At 33.1% G+C, this 12,407-nt stretch overlaps 2 protein-coding genes across 5 annotated transcripts; both read left to right on the plus strand.

Moving 5' to 3' along the window:
• The first annotated feature begins 1,086 nt into the window (after nucleotides 1-1,086).
• On the plus strand, nucleotides 1,087-4,410 carry LOC132175304 (MADS-box transcription factor 17). 4 transcript variants are annotated; one of them, XR_009439414.2, is made up of 8 exons: nucleotides 1,087-1,357; nucleotides 1,481-1,559; nucleotides 2,138-2,199; nucleotides 2,286-2,385; nucleotides 2,659-2,700; nucleotides 3,412-3,448; nucleotides 3,552-3,622; nucleotides 4,212-4,231. XR_009439414.2 is itself a non-coding variant. In XM_059587195.2 (8 exons), the coding sequence occupies exons 1-8, from the start codon at nucleotides 1,176-1,178 to the stop codon at nucleotides 4,274-4,276; spliced, it is 648 nt and encodes a 215-aa protein (XP_059443178.1). In that variant the 5' UTR covers nucleotides 1,087-1,175; the 3' UTR covers nucleotides 4,277-4,410. The 4 variants fall into 4 exon arrangements, 2 of the variants coding, with proteins under 2 accessions (XP_059443178.1, XP_059443179.1); XR_009439415.2 differs by having other exon boundaries at nucleotides 4,207-4,226; XM_059587195.2 differs by having other exon boundaries at nucleotides 3,407-3,448; nucleotides 4,207-4,410.
• A 4,024-nt stretch (nucleotides 4,411-8,434) lies between these two features.
• Nucleotides 8,435-11,579, plus strand: LOC132176645 (gamma carbonic anhydrase-like 2, mitochondrial). The gene is made up of 2 exons (XM_059588909.2): nucleotides 8,435-8,888; nucleotides 10,991-11,579. The coding sequence occupies exons 1-2, from the start codon at nucleotides 8,525-8,527 to the stop codon at nucleotides 11,365-11,367; spliced, it is 741 nt and encodes a 246-aa protein (XP_059444892.2). The 5' UTR covers nucleotides 8,435-8,524; the 3' UTR covers nucleotides 11,368-11,579.
• The last annotated feature ends 828 nt before the right edge of the window (nucleotides 11,580-12,407 follow it).

Here is a 12,407-nt window from a genome sequence, read left to right on the forward strand (position 1 = left end):
TCTATAAAAGTGGCACGTATTCATTTATTTAATAATATGTGAGATGTACATGAGTTTTTTAATAAAATTTATTTCAGCTTTGTCTCTGCTATTAAAAAAACATGTGCATCTCACATGTTTAAGGGATATATATCACTTCTATAGACTAGGTTGAATAAAATTTCTCCAACCCATTTTGGAGAAAAATTTTGTCATTTCAGCATCATAAACCAACCCCCCCAACCCAAATAAAAAAAAAAAAAAAATGTAAACTTTTAAACCATGGAAATGATCGGGGCATGCGGAAGATTCATATCCAAATAGAATTAAATTGTAAGAGGTCTTCCAAATAATAATGAAAGAATGTGATCGTGTCAAAAGGAGATTTGATAGTGCTGTCGTGTCACACCAGCGTCATTCGCGCCACACAATTATATAGACCAATCGATCTCCTAAATTTTCATTCATTTTGCCTCATACTCGATTATTAAGTAGAAAAGTTTGCACATTTTGCGTGCACGGGCATATATGTAAGCATATGCATTTACATACACACGAAAGAGACCTGCGCTATATATATATATATGTATATTTTTTATTTGTCTTATATATATATATATATATATATATATATATATATATATATATTCAAATTAACCAATAAGACTCACGTGTAAGTTCTACATATATAATGAATGTGAAAATCCAACCTATTTTGAAAGCCTCGAAGATTCTACATATATAGTGGCTACCTAGGAAAGCCTCGAAGCTTCTATGAAAAATTGAATGTTCATGATATTAAGTTGGATTTATGTTTATTCGCTCCTACTTCTAGTGTTTTCACATTTTCAAATTACAAGCAATGAAGTGAGTTCTTTAAAATGCACAATTTTAAAGATTGAATCATAATTTTAAAGGTCAAATAACAATTTAATTAAATGCTTAACTTCATTTTTAAAAATCATATTTTCATTAACTAGATTTTAAAATCATTATTTTTTTCAAACTACACGTTTTAAAACCGCTAAACCATACCGACACTAAAATCTTCTTTTGTGAGATGGAATTAAGCATTATATATATAATAAAGCATTGTGTGTGCCCCCGCGTGTCTTGGTTAGCTTACCATATGGCATATGGTATACTATTAAAAGGTTTTCCCTAAGGTATACTTTAGGTTGTTTGGGGTTAAAGAAATGGGGAGAGGCAAAGTAGAGCTGAAGAGAATAGAGAACCCAACAAGCAGGCAGGTGACCTTCTCAAAGAGGAGAAATGGCCTTTTGAAGAAGGCTCTTGAATTGTCCATCTTATGCGATGCTGAAGTTGCACTCCTCATCTTCTCTCCCTCTGGAAAGGCTTATCAGTTTGCTAGCCATGAGTTAGTCCTCTCTCTCTCTCTCTCTCTCTCTCTCTCTCTCTCTCTATATATATATATATATATATATATATATTGTATGTAAAAAAAGTTTTAATTATTTTTGTATTTGTGATATATATGCAGCATGCACAGAACCATTGGGAGGTTTCGCGATGAAAGAGGATTACCTCAATCAAGTGACCAACGCTCTAGATCAATGGAGGTATTTATTATCTGGGGCTTCTTATTATAATTTATATGTTTCTGTTTGTGGTTGAAAGAGTAAATTCTTTGGAAACACCAAAAGTAGAAAAATTTCTCCAGGTGATTGAATGGAAGTGGAGATGTTAGAGTTATGTCACAGTTAATCTCGAACTTAAATACAGTGATCGACTAAGACTACGTACCAATATATATATATATATACCATGCTCTTCCTGTTCATTTTTCCCCTAAGAAAAAGGCCAAAAAAGGGATTATCGTGTGGACATAATGGTAAGAAAATAATACACGAATAAATTACCCATTTCCAAAATAAAATCACTGGTGATGATGGAGATCTTCTTTATTAATTGACATAATTAGTCTATCTCTAGCTTTCTCTTTTCTTCATTGAAATATGTTCTTTTGAAAACATATGTAAATCATGCATGCTGCACAAATGTTCACAAATAAACCCTCAAGAATTAAGCTGATGGTTTCAACTTTAAATATTAGTTTCGAGTTTTGTATTTGTGGATCGATCGAGTTCAACCATTTGATCCTTATAGCTAGCTGTTTGCAATTTTCTACCAATAACAGTTTTGGAGGACTGAAATTGAGGAGCTCAAGAGATCGATAGACATATTGGAGACAAGACTCAAGTATGTATATATATTGCCTATTATTCGTCACACCCATAAAAATCATCAACTTACTCTTATATATGCATATGGTTTATTATTTTAAGGCACTTGGCTGGAGAAGATATATCAATGTTGGGCATGAAGGAGTTGAAACAGGTTGAGCGACAGATAAAGATTGGGGTTGAACGCATCCGTTCTAAAAAGGTAAATTATTCTTAGTGTTAATTAGTCTCTTACCAAAAACAAGTCATTTATGGATTAAAAAAAAAAGAAGAAGAAGAAATTATAACTTAATGAATTAACATAACTCGATCGACCATGTAATCTGTGGAAAAAACTTTCTCTCTCTCTCTCTCTCTCTCTCTCTCTCTCTCTCTATATATATATATATATATATATATATCCACCATGCATAATATTAATTAACTGGATTATTATTTGTTTGAGACTAATTTTTTTTTTTTTTTTAATCAACAGAGACGCATCATTTCCGAGCACAGCAATTTGATGAAAAGGAAGGTGAGATATATGTATAGCAATGAATTAATTTGGAAGCAGTGCGCTGTTTTTGGCCGTGAAACTTCATAAATAAAAAAAAGGACAGAAAGGAATAATTAACCTCATCTCTAGGAATCTTGATCCTAAGATTTTATTAAAGTGGTTCTTGATTATTAACCTTGACGTACAAGCTAGGCCCGACTTGAAATTGAATCAGTGTTATGAGAAAAACAAAATGGTCTATCACATCATAACAGTCAAAGTCTTTTTGTTTTTGGTTAAGGGTCACAACCTACCTACCCCGTAGATTTAATTTGGCCGGCCGTTTAAACTGGTCTCATGTTTGATATTATGTTAAATTATTATTTATAAAATAGAAACTAATTTTTTTTTTTAAGAAGAGTGAGGCTTGAGTTGTGTATATATATAATAAAATAAAATATAAATATATAGATATTTCAAGGAATTCTTTTAAGTATTATATATAAATATTTAGTATATGACTCCAGCCCATGTTCTATATGGGATTGTTGAAAAGTGAAGGGACGCTTGTCCATAGACTGATATGTTATTGTGTCGTTTTACAAGAAATTTTTAAGTATTTTTCACAACTTGAGCTTAAATTTTTATGGCCAAACTACTTAAATCTCTTGTTTCATCTCTCTCTCTCTCTCTTCCAAATCCTCTTCCGATTATTTTTAATTTTTCTGTTCTTGTTCAAACGCAGCACAGAGCCCTGCAAGAGGAAAACTCTCGTCTGCAGAAAAGAGTGAGATTTTCAAAGACCATTATCTTATCTTATACCCATTCAAAGTTCTTTTTTCACTGGATATTACAGTCTGACGCGTATTCATGTTTTCTTTGAGGTCAAGTTGCATGAGCTGCATGATTCTTACGTAAGATCAAGTATTTCGGGAGTGAATGCGTGCAACGCATACCCAAGGTAAATCATTTTGATTTATTCAAGCTAAGATACTGAAATATTCATGTTTTTTTTTTCCTAATTGAATAGGTACATTTATACTTTTCTATCTATTCAAGTTTTTGAAATAAATATGTAATGATTTAGCATGGAATTGGAATAAATAATTTTAGTTTGATATGACATTTGTCATGTCACCAACAATCAAATTTAATTGTTAAAAAAATGCTTGGAACCCATTTACAAATTGGTGTAGCAATCCATATTATCACTTTTAATTGTTTAGTGGCCAGAAACAACTGACATAACATGCATGATAAGTGTAACATAATTGCCACATAATTAATTTGTAAAAAACTTGTAGTAAATGTTGTAATACCCTAATTAGCAACACTCTTCTTTTACTAGGTACTTAAACCAAATACGAGGAGTAATGACAATATTCTCCTTTCCTTTAGGTTTATGAAATCCAAGAAAGTCATGAATTTCATAAGCTGTTTTTTTTTTTTTTTTTCTAAGTAGTTTTTCAAATATTAGCTCGTCGATCTCTTGCAACTTTGCATTTTCTAACCCTCTCTATTGCCCGACGTACAATGATTTTGAAGTGCAGGATTCTTCAGCATGGATTTAACCATTAAGCACCAGATGATGATCTCCCACCAGTTACAGTATTAAAGAATCTTCAATTACTTCAATAATAGTTATTGTAATCATATAATTGTTCAGCAGCGACGAATTAATTATAAGTCGTTCACAACTTCTTTTTTTTTCCTTTTTTAATTTGGTGTTTTGTGTTCTCTCCCTTTTTATCTTCGTATATATATGACTTGTGTTTGAAGTTGTTAATTAAGTTGTTAATTTAATGATTAAATTTGCTTTTGTTAATTGCTGATTTAACAAAAGTTTCTAGAGCTAGAGGACTTTGTACGTGCAAATATAACCAAATTGATTGGTCTATCCAAGAAAGATTCCATCTAAAAGAAGACCTTTTAAAAAGTTGCGCAAGTCAAGAATATTTTTGGACAGCCTAATTAATTACTTTTCTGAAGATTGATAATCAGAGCAGCTCAAGCATGCCTTTGAATTTTTAAAAATATGTATATATGGTCTATGGACCTTGCCCTCAAATGTATATATATTGTTAGAGTATATTTAAATGACCATAAAGTTAGATATTTGATGAATATTAGATTAGCCAGGGAATTTGATTATGATTTGATTACCTTAAATTAGAGAATTTGATTAAGATTATATTTATGTATAAGCTTTATAAATAGAGCATTCTGTATTGTAAACAAATTATTCAATAAGAACTTAATGTAGCTCTTTGGGCTTTATCTGTGGATGTAATTTGTTGACCGAACCACGTTAAAATCTGTCTCTCATTTATTTTATTTCTGCAATTTATTTATATTTCTATTTCATTATGAATTCTATCATATATATCTTCCTGCGGACAACATATTTTAGGTTTCTTGGTCATTAAAGTTGTTACTAACCCCGAAGATGCCTGTGACATCATGCTGACTCCTCCACCATTACGTGCTTGAATCATATGTTTCATAAGAAATATTAGAATTAAAAGTTATTACTTATTTCAAAAGTTTAAATTAATAAAAAATTATTGATTTGATTATTTAATTAATATTTTAACGTTTTTCTTAATAAATGAGTCTAGCACGTACAATATTAATTTAATTGAATTGAAAAGTAAATAACATAAATCTCAGTATTCAAACTCATGAACTTTACATTGATGCATGTCGATTCTTATGTCTGAATCCTTTTTGCTTTCTTCACGGTTGTTTATTTGTGAAAGCAAATTTCGAGTACGAAATAAAGATTCTCACAAGAAAAGTGATCACAAGTCACAACAATCTCTCTTTTTATGGTCTTTATTAACATGGTGGTGGGTTACACACTCCTCAAAAGCCTCTAGGCTTTTTCGTTACATATTCCATTGGAGAAGGCATTTGATTATAAGATCGATCAGTGTGATCTTTACATTTTTAAAGATAAGAAAATCATAATAACAATAGGAAAGAAGATATAAGCAGTTCGAGTCTACTTATCTCCAACATGTGAAATTAGCCGATATATACCCCATTCCGCTCATTGCAGACTCATTTGACCAACTTGGGGTGCATATATGCTACTTCACCAAGCTTGACTTGAGGTTAGGCCAACATGGCAACATATATATATATACATATAATTTAAAAGGACTGATTTAATTAGATGAAAGAAACAAAGCAAATTTATTATTGTATTGATCAAAATTAAAGAACTCTCAGTACTTCTATACTAGGAGAGATGGACTAGTGCACTACATACAAAACACATGCTATAAATTAAAGTTCAATATTCAGGCCTTTCAAGCCTGAAAACGTGCTCGAACGCTTGAGATAAAACTCTCAGCCCTGGCATCAATGCTTACATCGCAGCTGGTGTAGAGGTTGTCAACACCTTCAAATAAACTTACAGAAGCAGTTGATGAAGCCGATGGGTATTGTTTCATGATGACTGAATGTGGCAAAGATACTGATGATGCCTTCGGTGCTTGATACAAAGTTGCCACCGGCTTGCCTTTGGGGAACCATTCTTGCTTATAACTCAACTCCATTTTTAGCTCTTTACAGTTTTGTAGCTTACAATTAATGGTAACAAAAATCTGGTGTCTATTTATAGCAATGGCCACAAAGTTCAAAAGTATTGAGATAAGAATAAACGAGCTGTACGTGGTCCATTTTCAAAAATATCTTTTGAGATCCGCAAACAGATAGATACAATTGCAGATAGATATATCTTAATTGCTTCAACTGTATGGGTCTGCACTAGTCTTCAAGATATATTCCCACAAGTTCTTATGCTTTTACTGATCATGATGCGAAAGATGCAATATTATTGTTTAAATATTCCACATCCGAAAGGTTTAGGTCTCTTTGTTTGTATTTTGTTTTCGAGATAAATGTAATATTAACAAACAAATTAAATCACAAAACACTTTTAAAAACTTAAAAACCGTTTTTATCTTTATGTTATATCATAATATTTTTTTAAAAAGAAAAAAGACAAACAAAAAACACACCCCATAAACACATGAACAAGTGTATAATGCTTCTCTGAAGCCCAAAAAAAAAACAAGGAGCTTAATTATGATTTATATTCCTTGGTCATAAATTGATCATCAATTATAAATGTTTTCATTTTTTTTTTTTTTGTTGACACACATTTGGCTGGAATATTAATTAAATAATTAAATTAATTAATTATTTACAATATCCACTTAAATTTTTGGAAAAAGATTGATATTCTATCAATATATGTAGTAAAAGTATGATCTAATCCTTTTTTTTAGGTGATCTAATCCTTATTTTATTCCTTCTGAATCCTGAACTGAAATTTTTTTTGCATGCATCAGGATGATAGGGGGATAAAGAATAATAAAATCAAAATGACTGTTTTCGTTCTTGTGCAAAGATTATATTCCTCTTTAAATGGTTTCTGCTGTCTTCCTCAACCATTGCATTTCCTTTAAAAATAAAATAATGTTATTTAGTAAATTATTATATGACTGTCATATAATTTAATAATGTGGCAATGAAAATTAGTAATTAGATTAGTACTTTAAAAAAATCAATGGCTAATTTTTACTACCACTTTATTACCGTTATACGACAGTCATGTAGCTGTGTAAATAGTATTACTCTAAAAAGAATGATCATATGCCTTCTAATAGCTTCACTTAAACCAAATATGTGTTTTCAAATAGTAGATAATGATGTTTTTCTTTAAAAATGCACAATTTTAAATACTAAATTGCGATTTTAAAGGTCAAACTACGATTTTGTTAAACGCTTTAACTGCATTTTTAAAAATCACGTTTTCAAATCAGTATTTTTAATCGCACTTTTTGAATAGCAATCCCAAACAAACGAACCCTAAATAGTATTAGTACTCTAAAAAGAAAGATCACTTAATCCAAATTGCTTTTTTGCCTGATAACTTAATTAAATCCAATTGTATTTTAAGTAGCTTTAGTTCCACGCATGTTTCATTTTATGACCAAGATATTTAAAGAAATAGTACTAAAGTGGTACGAGTGGATAAGTATAAGTAGTGTATTTTTCAATCATCTTTTTGCTAGGAATTGGAATCTGCAAAAGGAAAGCTAGAGTCGATAAGGCAAATTGGGCAAGCCCTGCTGAGTGAATCAAGGGTGAAATGCCTTGCTCTTGGCTTCATGATATGTCTGATTTTTAGTTAGTGGGGCACTTGGGGTATAGAAAGTATAGACTTTATCCTTACAGGAGAACAAATTATGCTCAATTTTAATTTCTTTTTTTGGACTGTTGTTTGCACACATGCATTTTGTCTACATCTTTCATCTCCTTCAGATAATTATAAATATAATTCAAAATCGAAGGCCACAAGAGAGTGGATTTATGTGGTGGATTCTCGTTAAGTTAATTTACTTAATGACTTCTTAATCGAAGGCCACAAAAGAGTAATGCTACTTTTCACGCTCATTTATCACTAGCTGACATAATGTGTTTTTAAGTGACTTTCTATGTCAACAAATTTTTTTTTTTAAAAAAAAATCACTTAAAACGCGTAAATTAGGAAAATTTCATAGTTTTTTTCTTCTTTTTTTTTGGAGAAAAAAAATTTCATAGTGTTAGTCATGCCAAATGCCAGTGTCAACAAAATGGGCCTTAAAACACAAAGCCCAACATGACATACAGGCTCAAATCGGGCCGATCAACAATTACTCCAATACAAAGAACAGAAAAGAGTCCCCCAAACTACAAAACCCACTTGTCGGCCCAAACGCGTACAACTCCCCATCCACCTTCCACCCACTCGCTCTGTTTCCACTCTCTCCTCCTCCATTACCAGCTCCTCTCCATCAAAGCCGAAGCCATGGCAGCGGCTCTAGCTCGCATCTCGAGGAAGGCCCTGAGCTCCACCCACCTCAACCCGGTCCTCCAGCGCACGCTGGCCACCCAAGCAGCGTCGAAGACCATTACGGAGTCGGCGGATCGCTTGAGGTGGGACTACAGAGGGCAGAGGAAGATCATACCGCTGGGGCAGTGGCTTCCGAAGATCGCCGTGGACGCCTACGTGGCCCCGAACGTGGTGCTCGCCGGCCAGGTCACCGTATACGACGGAGCCTCCGTCTGGGCCGGTTCGGTCCTCCGCGGCGATCTCAACAAGATCAGCGTTGGGTTCTGCTCCAACGTTCAGGAACGCTGCGTGCTCCACGCCGCATGGTCCTCACCCACAGGTTCCAATTCAATCTCTTTTATAAAAAGATTGTTATGATTCGCGCTATTTGGTTGCTGAGGATGTGTTGAGAGAAAAAAGTGCTTCTTGATTATGTGTTGTGTTGAATTTTGAGGTTAAAAATGTGAACTTGTAGTTTTTCGGTACTTCGTTAATGGATCATAGCATAGATTTGTGGAATTAACTGAAACGAGGCGATAGGTCCAATGTGGTTTATGATTACTGACAATGAGTTAGGGTTTATATGCTGTGTTGAATTTTGAGGCTAAGAGTGTAAAGTTCTTCATTTTTAAGGCATTTTTGTTAACGGGTCATGGCATATATTTATGGAATTAACTGAACTTAGGCCAATGTGGTTTACAATTTCATGCCTTTGCTGACAATTGAGTTTGAGATTGTATAATGGATTGTGAAAGCCTGGAACTTTTATACTGGAAGAGGTTCATGGACTTTGTATTGCAAATGGTCCATCGTTGATGGGATGGAAAAGAAAAGAAAATTGCAATTTGCTTTGAACTTTTTGTCTAATTTCATGATTGGTCGCCAGGAATAGATAGAGAAAGAAAAGGAAGTATGATTTTCTGTTGAATTTTGAGGTTAAGAATATATTTGTTGAGTTTTGTGGCATTTTGCTGAGGAGTTATGGCTGTAGGTACAATGTGGTTTAGGATTTTATACCTTGCTGACAATTGAGTTAGGGTTTATATGTGTTTGTTGAAAGACTGAAACTTTATATTGAATTATAAGATGCAGATGGTTATTATTAGATTGGTCTTTTTTTGCTTTAGGGATTGCTGGATGGCTGGTTATATATTAAGATATGTGTATTGTGTATAACATATTAGGGGAACACTTTGTTGAGCCATCCACTAATTATTTTGTCATTCCTTTCCCTTAGCGTCTTGGAGTTTCTTAGTGGCCATGCTTGGTTTGTTGCTTGAACCATAATCAGATGGAGATGCGAGACATTTGTCTCAAACGAAATATAATATTGAAATTTCTTCATGATCCCTATGTAATAACCATAATTTCTTGATTTTGAGGGACATGAATGGAGATTTTTTTTAAAAAAAAAACCTTTTTTCTGGTTTTTCTTTCTTTTTTGTAATGAAATTCTGCACATCATATACATTATTCTTCGGATGCTTTTCCACGCATGGATAGATTAGGACATTAGTAAGTGTTGTTCCTGCTTGGCTGATAACCTTAGCTTATTGAAAGATTTCTAACACCCAAAAGAAATTTGCATATATAGTATGGATGGGACGCAAATGTTGTTCTTGATGCGCATAACAAGCACAAAACTATTTGAGTTCTCCTTTGTCTACCCTGTTGTTTTATCTTAAGTTGTCACTTTCCTTCAAACCCAGCACCCACGGCTGCTTTTTTAATTTTAATCTACCAAAGGTGAACTGTTCAAATTGTGGAAGTATGTATATGTACTTTCTTAAGTTTGAGGCTGGCTTTGGTGAGATTATTATCTATGAGCAGGAAATAATCCTCACGCAATCCATAAACAACCACAGCCTTCATGAAAGTGTGATTTGATCCTATGTCCCAAGAGACCTTAACCCAGCAGGTTAGCTGGCACCTTCAGTTGACCTCCTGATGTTGTTGCCCTCATTATCAATTTCCTTCAATCTCTAATTATGTGTTGCCCCCCCTTCTTTCTGACATCAAAGATTTTGCAGCACTTTATTTTTTTTGTAATTTTTTTATTGGCTTACTTTTCCTTTGCTTTCTGGCTATTATCAGCTGGGCTTTTGAGTTAATTCTCCATATCATTTTCTACTGACTTAGAATTTTTACCTAATAGGAATCACTGTGACAAGTTTATTTGCTCATAGCTTGTAGATAGGGAGGGGGGAAAAGACAACATCTTTGTGTAAAATAGATGTAGTTAAACTTGCCAGGTAATATGGATTGTTTTATGTGTCGTCGTTTTCCTGTTACTAATTTTTGTATTAATATGTACTGCAGTTTTTGTTTTTGATTTTCCAATTGGACTTGGTATTCTGAAGAAATGCTAATAGTAAATTCCTTATCATACTTCCAAATATCTTTGTTAGTTTATACAGTTTCCAACTCTTTTCTATTTAACAGGCCTGCCTGCGGAGACATCTATTGATAGATTTGTGACAGTTGGCGCATACAGTCTCCTGCGGTCGTGCACAGTTGAACCAGAGTGCATTATTGGGCAGCACTCCATTCTTATGGAAGGTTCCTTGGTGGAGACCCAGTCTATCCTTGAAGCTGGGTCTGTGGTTCCCCCAGGGAGAAGAATACCAACTGGTGAACTTTGGGCAGGAAATCCAGCAAGGTTTGTCAGGACTCTGACCCATGAAGAGACCTTAGAAATCCCTAAACTTGCTGTTGCGATTAACGATCTGAGCAAGGAACATTTCTCAGAGTTCCTTCCATACTCCACAGTGTATTTGGAGGTTGAGAAGTTCAAGAAGTCTTTGGGGATATCTATTTGATTATCCTCGTTGTCATTTTTTTCCCCCTTCATGTATCAGATAGTTGGAAGTTTCCCTGTTAAGGAAAATAAGCAGGTCCAAGACGTGAATCAAGAGTTTGAGTTCCTTTTCTGTGTATTTGGTTTTGCTGGCTATTCAAAGAGTTGTTTGGAAATATCACTCCAAATATCTTACAGTAATGACTGAAGGCAGTTGTCAAGAAATTTCTATTATATGATTGAAGGCATTCTTCAATAATGCAACTCGTTAAATCCATTTTGCACACTGGCTGATGTATCGTGTTTTAAATAATTTTTTGTTGTTATTTTTTAAAGTAGTTAATATGAAAATTCACTTCAAACATGTCATGTCAGTTTGTGTAAAATGGGTGTGAAGAGTAACATTACTCTTTTCTAAATAATTGAAATGACATGTCTGGAATTGATATCAATCTAAAATTCAAATGGATAATGGGTTGTTGGCATGATTGGCTTTGTCGTTGAAAGTTTACTAGGAATCAAGAGTTCAATTTTGTAAAGAGCAATGTAAGATTAAAAATCAATACCTTTTAACTTGAACCCGATGGAAATTATACAGGAGAGGTACGTACTTCAATTTTTCAAAAGATGGTTTCAAATTAAGACAAACACTAATAACTCAAGGCATTTAAAAAAGGAATAAGCTCCCATAATCCGAGTAATGTTATATATCATTTTTGTCCTTATTTTATCTCCTTAAAGTTGATGTTATTTTTTAAATCATTATTGAATTTGAGATGAATCACCAAGCTTACAAACTCACGTGGAAGCTTACATTTTAGTGGTCGACATGATAAGTGTCACGTGTATGAACATGTCAATTTGTAAATGTGATAAAATATTATATAAATTGTCACATGACAATCTACATTTTAGTGACTGATGTGATAAGTGTCACGTAAACTATCACGTCAATCTATAAAAAAATTTATAGTAAAAGCTATATTACCTTTAACAACACTTAACTCAAACATTTAATTTAATCCACGAAGAGATCCAACAAATATATATATATATATATAT

This window comes from Corylus avellana, chromosome 3, assembly GCF_965113065.1.
Source record: "Corylus avellana chromosome 3, dhCorAvel1.hap1.2, whole genome shotgun sequence".
Classification (NCBI taxonomy): domain Eukaryota; kingdom Viridiplantae; phylum Streptophyta; class Magnoliopsida; order Fagales; family Betulaceae; genus Corylus; species Corylus avellana.

Coding starts and splice junctions, on each gene's coding strand:
- LOC132175304 (XM_059587195.2), top strand. CDS start 1,176: ATGGGGAGAGGCAAAGTAGAGCTGAAGAGAATAGAGAACCCAACAAGC. Junction 2,200..2,285: donor ATATTGGAGACAAGACTCAA/GTATGTATATAT, acceptor TATTATTTTAAG/GCACTTGGCTGGAGAAGATA. Junction 3,623..4,206: donor GCGTGCAACGCATACCCAAG/GTAAATCATTTT, acceptor ATGATTTTGAAG/TGCAGGATTCTTCAGCATGG.
- LOC132176645 (XM_059588909.2), top strand. CDS start 8,525: ATGGCAGCGGCTCTAGCTCGCATCTCGAGGAAGGCCCTGAGCTCCACC. Junction 8,889..10,990: donor CGCATGGTCCTCACCCACAG/GTTCCAATTCAA, acceptor TCTATTTAACAG/GCCTGCCTGCGGAGACATCT.